This window comes from Durio zibethinus, unplaced genomic scaffold (assembly GCF_047325235.1).
Source record: "Durio zibethinus cultivar Kanyao isolate XHJ-2024 unplaced genomic scaffold, ASM4732523v1 HiC_scaffold_312, whole genome shotgun sequence".
Classification (NCBI taxonomy): Eukaryota; Viridiplantae; Streptophyta; class Magnoliopsida; order Malvales; family Malvaceae; genus Durio; species Durio zibethinus.
The window spans coordinates 9,349-20,000 of record NW_028322935.1 but is presented as its reverse complement, the minus strand read 5'-3'; the positions used below and the strand labels follow the sequence as shown (position 1 = coordinate 20,000).

The following is a 10,652-nucleotide window of genomic DNA, read 5'->3' as shown; positions in this document are numbered from 1 at the left end:
AAAGAAATTGCGCGTGTCGAATGGATCCGGGAAGGTAGGGTTCCTCTACAAACGATTGGAGCGAAAATTGAGTATTGCTCCTATAGAGTTCGAACTATCTATGGGGTATTAGGAATCAAAATTTGGATATTTATAGATATTTATAGATGAAGAATAATAAGAATAAGACTCTACTTGTCTTTACGTTCTATTCTGCGATAGAACAAAAAATGACAAATTCTTTCATTTTTTTATGTTCAATAAAAAAATGAGCAGTTCTAAATTCTATATTCTATAAGGTTAAATAAAAATTTGATTGATCATTTGATATAATTGCTATGCTTAGTGTGCGACTCGTTGGGTTTTTAGGCTTAGGATTCAAAAAAAAAAATGGGCGAACCACAGTATAAGTTAATAACTATAGCACTAATAACCAACTCATCGCTTCGGATTATCTGGATCCAAAGAATCAGTCAAGATATGATATATTGGTCATATCATTATAGCAACTGAAATCTTTTTTTTTGCATTAAGTTAAGTAAAAAAAAACCAATCTGATTATGAATATATCTAAATTGTGAAGCAAAATAAAAAAGTATGTGGATAAATAGAAGGATGAGAGAAAGAGAGAAAAAGAAATAGAAATGAAATGATATATGATTCCAATATGTAAGGTCTACGAAGCATCTCATAAAGAGCAATGTAATAGAGCATCAATAGAGATTCATCAATAATTAGATGAATATCTGTTCATCGAAGAAAAAATCAAGAGCCTTAAGTCAATAAAGACTGAGAAGGTTGACTAAAGAACAAATTAACAAATTTTTTTATTAAATATTATTTATTAAATATTAAATTTTTATTTTTATTAAATATTAAATTTTTATTAAATATTAAATTAAGGCTCCATTGGAGAATTCAGACCTAAGCATTAATCGAGAAGCGATGGGGACGACGGAACCCGTGAATGCAGAGGATTCTATTGAAAACGAATCCTAATGATTTATCGGGTAGGATGGCGGAACAAACCAGAGACCACTTCATTTCTTTTTATTCTGTTCTGATTCTGAGAGGTCATGAGTTAACCCGACAACTGAAATAGATATTGAAAGAGTAAATATTCGCCCGCGAAAATTTTATTTTCATTTTAAAAATTTTATTTTCATTTTTTTTTTTTATTTTCATTTTAAAAATTTTATTTTCATTTTATTTGATTGTTAAATTTTTGTCGATCCGAGATGAATATGATAAAAAAAGACAAAACAAAATAAAGATTCGTTATAACATTATAACAAAAACAAGATAAGACATTATCTATAAATAGAATCCATGTTTAATTACTTATATATATATATCCAATATATATCCAAACAAGATATACAAATTTATAATAGATCAGATAAAATCTCAAATAGATCAGATAAAATCTCAAAGCAAAGAATCCCAGGATTCAATCTATTATTCAGTAACTACCTATATATCTTAAGAATAAAATAAAATATTTTTTAGTCATTTTTTTCGCGAGGAGCTGGATGAGAAGAAACTCTCATGTCCAGTTCTGTAGTAGAGATGGAATTAATAAACAACCATCAACTATAACCCAAAAAGAACCAGATTTCGTAACCAACATAGAGGAAGAATGAAAGGAATATCTTATCGAGGTAATCGCATTTGTTTCGGTAGATATGCTCTTCAAGCACTTGAACCCGCTTGGATTACATCTAGACAAATAGAAGCGGGGCGCCGCGCAATGACACGAAATGTACGCCGTGGTGGAAAAATATGGGTACGTATATTTCCAGACAAACCAGTTACGGTAAGATCTACAGAAACACGTATGGGTTCGGGGAAAGGATCTCCCGAGTATTGGGTAGCTGTCGTTAAACCGGGCAGAATACTTTATGAAATGAGCGGAGTAGCCGAAAATATAGCAAGAAAGGCTATTTCAATAGCGGCGTCCAAAATGCCTATAAAAACTCAATTCATTATTTCAGGATAGGAATATAGAACCAAAGGAAAGAAGTCTTGGGAATAAAAAAAACAATTGCGGGTTTCCTTTTTTTTTTTTTTTTGACAAACAATATTTCTTTTTTTCTTCGTCCTTTGTTCCATTGAAAGAAGAGATTAAAAAAAATGATTCAACCTCAGACCCATTTGAATGTAGCAGATAACAGCGGGGCCCGAGAATTAATGTGTATTCGAGTCATAGGAGCTAGTAATCGCCGATATGCTCATATTGGTGACGTTATTGTTGCTGTGATCAAGAAAGCAGTACCAAAGGCACCTCTAGAAAGATCAGAAGTGATCAGAGCTGTAATTGTACGTACTTGTAAAGAACTCAAACGCGACAACGGTATGATAATACGATATGATGACAATGCTGCAGTTGTCATTGATCAAAAAGGAAATCCAAAAGGAACTCGAATTTTTGGTGCGATCGCCGGGGAATTGAGACAGTTAAATTTCACTAAAATAGTTTCATTAGCTCCTGAGGTATTATAAGACGAGACCTCAATTCAATATAGTTATAGTATTTAAATTAGAGTATTTAAATGACATAGATTAATTAGTAGATTGTGTCTCACGTATATACCTTTACTAAGTAAAAAAAAAAAAAGAACATGTTGGTTATATCAAAATTCGGGAGCAACAATAATTTTAGTTTACCATGGGTAAGGACACTATTGCTGACATAATAACTTCTATACGAAATGCTGACATGAATAGAAAAGGAACGATTCGAATAGGATCTACTAACATCACTGAAAACATTGTTAAAATACTTTTACGAGAAGGTTTTATCGATAACATAAGGAAACATCGGGAAAGAAACAAATATTTTTTGGTTTTAACCCTACGGCATAGAAGGAATAGGAAAGGACCATATAGAACTATTTTAAATTTACGACGGATCAGTCGACCCGGTCTACGAATCTATTCTAACTATCAACAAATTCCTAGAATTTTAGGCGGGATGGGGATTGTAATTCTTTCTACTTCTCGGGGTATAATGACAGACCGGGAGGCTCGACTAGAAGGAATCGGCGGAGAAATTTTGTGTTATATATGGTAATCTGTCTAACATCCGAATTGTATCCGAATCCGAAACTTTCCATTTGTGAAAAAAAAAAGCACGGGTTGTCTAATAGAACTCCTCCTGCCCTACAGTAGTTGATACGTCAAGGAAGTTTTACCTGGAATAAAAGAACAAAAATGGATTCATGGAGGTTTAATTAGTGAATCACGTCCACTCCAGATTCCTTTAGATAATGAAGATCTGATTCTAGGTTATGTTTCAGGAAGGGTCCGATCGAGTTTTATACGTATACCACCGTGGGATAGAGTCAACAAAAGTGAAGTAAGTGCTTATGATTCAACCAGGGGGCGTATAATTTATAGACTCCGCAACAAGGATTCGAACGATTAGGTAGTTTTTTCAACTTCAAGATTCCTTTCAGGGGGATCCAATTCAAGGTTCAAAAATTTCAAGAAACTTATTTTCTTCCAATAAGTAGATTCGGAAAAATTTAAGGAATAACAACTATGAAAATAAGGGCTTCCGTTCGTAAAATTTGTGAAAAATGTCGACTAATCCGTAGGAGGGGACGAATTGTCGTAATTTGTTCCAACCCGAGACATAAACAGAGACAAGGATAATCTTTCTATTCTAAAAAGAACTCCTTAAAGTTAAAGAAAAGAAACTAATCTTAAAGAAAGCGATGAACAAATAAAAATAGAAGATCTGTTTTGACATGAAATGGATATATCCATATATCTCTGACTTATCCTTATGAAATGATAAAATATGGCAAAACCTATACCAAAAGTTGGTTCACGTAGGAATGGGCGCAGTAGTGCACGGAAAAGTGCACGTAGAATACCAAAAGGAGTTATTCATGTTCAAGCAAGTTTCAACAATACCATTGTTACTATTACAGATGTACGGGGTCAGGTAATTTCTTCTTCCTCCGCCGGTACTTGTGGATTCAAGGGTCCAAGAAGAGGGACTCCTTTTGCTGCTCAAACCGCAGCGAGAAATGCTATTCGAGCAGTAGTAGACCAAGGTATGCGACGAGTGGAAGTTCTGATAAAAGGTCCTGGTCTCGGAAGAGATGGAGCATTACGAGCTATTCGTAGAAGTGGTATACTATTAAGTTTCGTACGGGATGTAACCCCTATGCCACATAATGGCTGTAGACCTCCTAAAAAAAAACGTGTGTAGAAATAAACACTAAAGAGATTTCAAGAGAAATAAATGATTCAATGATCTGATCAAATAAAATAATATTACTATGGTTCGAGAGAAAGTAAAAGTCTCTACTCGGACACTGCAGTGGAAGTGTGTTGAATCAAGAACAGATAGTAAGCGTCTTTATTATGGACGCTTTATTCTGTCTCCACTTATGAAAGGCCAAGCCGACACAATAGGCATTGCGATGCGAAGAGCTTTGCTTGGAGAAATAGAAGGAACATGTATTACACGTGCAAAATCTGAGAAAATACCACACGAATATTCTACCATAGTAGGTATTCAAGAATCAGTACATGAAATTTTAATGAATTTAAAAGCAATTGTATTGAGAAGTAATTTGTATGGAACTCGTAACGCCTTTATTTGTGCCAAGGGTCCCGGATATGTAACTGCTCAAGACATCATCTTACCGCCTTCTGTGGAAATCGTTGATAATACACAGCATATAGCTAGCCTAACCGAACCAATTGATTTGTGTATTGGATTACAAATCGAGAGAAATAGAGGATACGGTATAAAAACGCCAAAGAACTTTCACGACGGAAGTTATCCTATAGATGCTGTATTCATGCCTGTTCGAAATGCGAATCATAGTATTCATTGTTATGGGAATGATAATGAAAAACAGGAGATACTTTTTCTAGAAATATGGACAAATGGAAGTTTAACTCCTAAAGAAGCACTTCATGAAGCCTCTCGGAATTTGATTGATTTATTTATTCCCTTTCTAGATGCGGAAGAAGAAAACTTACATTTAGAAAACAATCAACACAACGTTACTTTACCTTTTTTTCCTTTTCATGATAGATTAGCTAAACTAAGAAAAAAGAAAAAAGAAATAGCATTGAAATATATTTTTATTGACCAATCAGAATTGCCTCCCAGGATCTATAATTGTCTCAAAAAGTCCAATATACATACATTATTGGACCTTTTGAATAACAGTCAAGAAGACCTTATGAAAATTGAACACTTTCGCATAGAAGATGTAAAACAAATATTGGGCATTCTAGAAAAGAAGTAGAAAAGCATTGCGAAATTGATTTACCAAAATTTTAAATCCATTGGATTTAGGATTTATTTCATTTTTTTTTTTTTTACTTTAGAAAATTAGAAAAAAAAAAAAAAAACGAAAATGGATTTTGAACCTTCAGCACAATCCATATATTGGGACCAGAATTGAATAAATGTATCTAGGGAGAATTCACTTTGACTTTGAAGTGACTACTCCCTAGATACGCACATCATGATATTTTATTTTAAAATTGATTCAATTTAAAAAAGACCTAAAGTTAGGGATTTATCAATCGGTAATGTTGCTCCAATACCCAACCAAAGGGCCACCGCAGTACCAATCAAAAAAACGGTTGTCGCTACTGGACGACGAAATGGATTTTGGAATTTATTAACATTTTCCAAAAAAGGTACTGTTAATAATCCCGCAGGTACTGAAACCATTAAAAGAACACCCAATAACTTGTTAGGTACTGTACGAAGTATTTGAAATACAGGAAAGAAATACCATTCAGGTAATATTTCCAAAGGAGTTGCAAATGGATCCGCGGGTTCACCAATCATTGAAGGTTCTAGAACCGCTAAGCCTACGTTACAAGCAATAGTACCGAGAATTACTACTGGAAAAATATATAAAAGATCATTGGGCCATGCGGGTTCCCCATAATAATTATGACCCATACCTTTAGCTAATTTAGCTCTTAATACAGGATCGTTCAAGTCAGGTTTTTTTGTTATTAGGATAGGTGAATTTTTCTAGATCCATCCCCCGAAGGAACCGGACATGATAATTTTTCATCATCCGGCTCAAGCAAAAATCAATCGAATCAAATGGATACAAACGGATACATATAAAATGAATCTATATGTTATCCACACATATATGAATGATTTCATATGTAAGAAAAAAGTTACCTGATTCCATTTTACGAAGTTGCAACTATACATTCCAAGGAATGCCATTTTTACAGGTAAATGCTCAATACCCAAGTAGGCGTACAAAGTTGATCGTGATCAAGTGCTTTCTGGGTCGTCTTAGGCCTTGCGATTCACCTTTATCCCAAAAATATATCGAGATTTTTTACATACAAAGGATTTACTTGTTACTAATATAGTCTAGCCTTTGCTCTTCTTTAGATCCCTTGTTTCACTCCGATAGTATAATAATAATAAATCGGGTCGATGCAGAAGAAATGAATGTATTTTCATACTATTAAGATAAGAAAGTAAAAAAAAAATAAAAAATAAATAAATAAAATCTAATTTGCATTATGCCAAATCACTTATTCTACTGGATCTTACGGAGCCCTGTTCATACACGACATCGTCAGGTCTGATCATAGAAAAGATTCTCTTCAAGCGAACCAGCCTATCCTTTGTATGGGGCTTACACGGTGGTTGGAACAAAGACACATTTGGTTGTGATTCCAATGTAGCAGATAAAGGCATATTTCTGCATGGCCAATTCAATAGTCAATGTCACACAACTCCCATAGATCCATTTGTCCTTATTTTTTTTTTGTGGGGTTTTCAACTATAAATAATAGAATATTGTGGAGTTGAAAGGAAATATCCAAATACATGTCTTATTTTTTTTTTTTTTGTCAACAATCCATATTTGTAGCAATGAAATACTATTGTTCCTCCCCCAAGTAATAAGATAAATGATTGGCAAGTAATAAGATAAATGATTGGTTACAATATAGCTATGGTCTATATTCTCTATAAAGGACCAGAAATGCCTTGCTTACGTATCATTAGGAAATGCATTAACATAAATACAGCAGTAAGAAGGGGTAATACAAAAGTGTGTAAACTATAAAAACGGGTCAAAGTGGATTGTCCCACACTAGCACTTCCACGCAATAACTCTACCAAAGGCGATCCTATTACCGGAATAGCTTCCGGAACGCCTGTTACGATTTTGACTGCCCAATAACCAATTTGGTCCCAAGGTAAGGAATAACCTGTTACACCAAAAGATGCAGTCAACACAGCCAGAACCACGCCTGTAACCCAAGTCAATTCGCGAGGTTTTTTAAAACCACCAGTGAGATAGACACGAAATACGTGCAGGATCATCATTAAGACCATCATACTTGCCGACCATCGATGAACTGATCGGATTAACCAACCAAAGTTAGCTTCAGTCATTATGTATTGAACAGAAGTAAAAGCCTCAGTAACGGTTGGACGATAGTAAAAAGTCATAGCAAATCCTGTAGCTACTTGTACCAAAAAACAAGTAAGCGTAATTCCTCCTAGACAATAAAATATGTTAACATGAGGAGGAACATATTTACTAGTTATATCATCTGCAATCGCCTGAATCTCGAGGCGTTCTTCGAACCAATCATAGACTTTATTGAGATAGGTAAACCAAGAGGACTCCCCCCCTGAGAACCGTATATGAGAATTTCATCTCGTACAGCTCAAACAAAAACACCCAAATAATAGCTGAAACGGATATGGAATAGAAAGTTTGAAACTTCTTAATCTTTTCATTCAATTTTATCTGAAGACACAAAAGAGTAAAAATCCGAAAGCTCTTTTTTGTAGTTGTAATTATAATGCCAAAAAATCAAGTCGGCGCATTCGTCTTTATGTTGATCAGGCCTCTTGAATCTTCTATTTACCTACTTATTTCTTTTCTTTTTCTTTGCTTTGATTTGTTATTTATATGGAATGTGGCTTTATTCTTGTTTTCTTTATTTTTAATAGGAATTCTCTTGTTAAGACCCTATGAATCAATTGAAACTTCAGATTCATACCAGAACCGCGATGATTCAATAAAACCTTCAAACTAAGTCCAAAGATTCTTTGAGTAAGAATTATTGGATCATCACTTATTCAATGAATAGAATAGATATAATAAATAAAAATACAAAGAAAAGAAAGGTTTGTCCTTTGATCAAAATAAGCATAAACTAAATGAGAGTTTGAAAGAAGAAAAAATTTCTCGATTTATAAATAAAAAACCTCTTTCTTTGAAAATTTTTTTTTTTTTTGAGTCCGGCCGCGAGGTTTGATATTAAGTATGAATCATAGTTCGAATACTTCGTGATCCATTTCATATATTCCGTGCTCCAGATACTAGAATGGCTATCCGACGGGATAAAACTATCTCGATCAAGAGGACAGACCCATTTTCTGTACTATCAATAGGATCAATTATAACAAGTCACACACTCATATTCCGGAAATACAGAAACAAAAAAAATTTCGCGGTCGAACTACCAAAATAGAATGGGCTAAAAAAAATCCGAGAACTAAAAGTTTCACTTTTTGTATTGAAAAGCGAGGCTTCGTGGTTCTTGTGAATCTAATTCAGCGAAATTCCATCCAGTAAAACGGAAGAATTATAAATCTCCAAAATAATAGATAAGAATATCGAAAATAAAGCCATTGCGACACCCATCAAAGGAGTCGTTCCCCATCCAGGAGCTACTTTACCATATTCCGAATTCAATGGTTTCAAAAAATCCCCTACAACAGTTCGTCTTGGACCAGATCTAGAACTACCCTCAACGGTTTGTGTAGCCATAAATCTTATTTTGTATTCAGTGAGATCTGTTGACTTTGTATATCATTCCGCTGTAAATAAACGATCTTATCATAGATCCATTGTGATCTTGAAATTATATTTATATTTATATTATTTATATTTATATTTATATATATTATTTATATAATTATATAATAATGGAAACAGCAACTTTAGTCGCCATCTCTATATCTGGTTTACTTGTAAGTTTTACTGGGTACGCCTTATATACTGCCTTTGGGCAACCCTCTCAACAATTAAGGGATCCATTCGAGGAACACGGGGACTAATTGAAGTAATGAGCCTCCCAATATAATATTGGGAGGCTCATTACTTCAATTGAGATAATGAAAAATCATTTCATTTTTTTAGTTGGAACTTTAGGCGGTTCTCGAAAAAAGATAGCGAAAAAAATTATCCCTAGAGTAGATACTAAGAGGAATGTATAAACCAATGCTTCCATAAATTCGATCGTGGTTTACAATTATAGCTTCCGTACCTATTTATTTAGAATCATCTCCCGAATAAAATAACGAAAGAACAAGAATCAAAGAAAAGGCAGCGATTTTAATCAAGATTTTTACAGCAGCCTATGTCAAATCACAAACAGAAAATAGAAGCGAAAAATAACAAAGCAATCTTGCATCAGACTACTTGTCTTCTTGTAGTTGGATCTCCAAGTTTTTGGAATGCTCCAAATTCCACTTGAGCATCCAAATCTGGATCAATACCGGCAAAAACATCTCTGAACAGGGTTCTAGCACCATGCCAAATGTGTCCGAAGAAGAAAAGCAAAGCAAACGAAGCATGCCCAAAAGTAAACCAACCCCTTGGACTGCTACGAAAAACACCATCGGATTTCAAAGTAGCACGATCTAATTCAAAAATTTCACCCAATTGAGCACGTCTAGCATATTTTTTCACAGTAGCAGGATCACTATAACTCACTCCATTGAGTTCGCCACCATAGAACTCAACAGTTACACCTACTTGTTCGACACTATACTTCGATTCTGCCCTTCTAAAAGGAACATCCGCTCTAACAATTCCGTCTCCGTCTACCAAAACAACCGGAAATGTTTCAAAAAAAGTAGGCATACGACGTACAAAAAGTTCACGCCCTTCTTTATCTCTAAAGATAGGGTGTCCTAACCACCCAACGGCTATTCCATCCCCGTTGTCCATTGAACCCGCTCTGAATAATCCTCCTTTTGCCGGATTATTGCCAATGTAATCATAAAAAGCTAATTTTTCAGGAATTTTAGACCAAGCTTCTGATAAACTTTGATTTTCGGCTAACCCAGCACTAACCCTTCGATATATTTCTTGCTGGAAGTATCCTTGATCCCATTGATAACGAGTAGGACCAAATAATTCGATGGGGGTAGTTGCTGAACCATACCACATAGTTCCAGTAACAACAAAAGCTGCAAAAAAGACAGCAGCTATACTACTGGAAAGGACGGTTTCAATATTTCCCATACGTAATCCTTTGTATAAACGTTGGGGCGGACGGACACTAAGATGGAATAAGCCCGCTAATATGCCCAATGTCCCTGCTGCAATATGATGAGAGGCTATTCCTCCCGGAACAAAAGGATCAAAACCTTCCACGCCCCACGCTGGATTTACAGGTTGTACCTTTCCGGTTAGTCCATAAGGGTCGGACACCCATATTCCAGGACCATACAATCCTGTTACATGAAATGCGCCAAAGCCAAAGCAAGCCACTCCTGAGAGAAATAAATGAATTCCAAAAATCTTGGGCAAATCCAAAGAGGGTTTTCCTGTGCGCTCATCACAAAAAATTTCTAGATCCCAATATACCCAATGCCAGATAGCTGCCAAGAAGCACAAGCCAGA

General features: G+C 34.9%; 1 protein-coding gene across 1 annotated transcript; it reads right to left on the bottom strand.

The window, feature by feature from the left end:
- Positions 1–6,841: 6,841 nt before the first annotated feature.
- On the bottom strand, positions 6,842–8,862 carry LOC149508645 (cytochrome b6). The gene is made up of 2 exons (XM_089757813.1): positions 8,433–8,862; positions 6,842–7,609 (listed from the first exon to the last, which is right to left on the bottom strand). Exons 1-2 carry the CDS (start codon positions 8,436–8,438, stop codon positions 6,968–6,970), a joined length of 648 nt encoding a protein of 215 aa, XP_089613939.1. The 5' UTR covers positions 8,439–8,862; the 3' UTR covers positions 6,842–6,967.
- Positions 8,863–10,652: the final 1,790 nt, after the last annotated feature.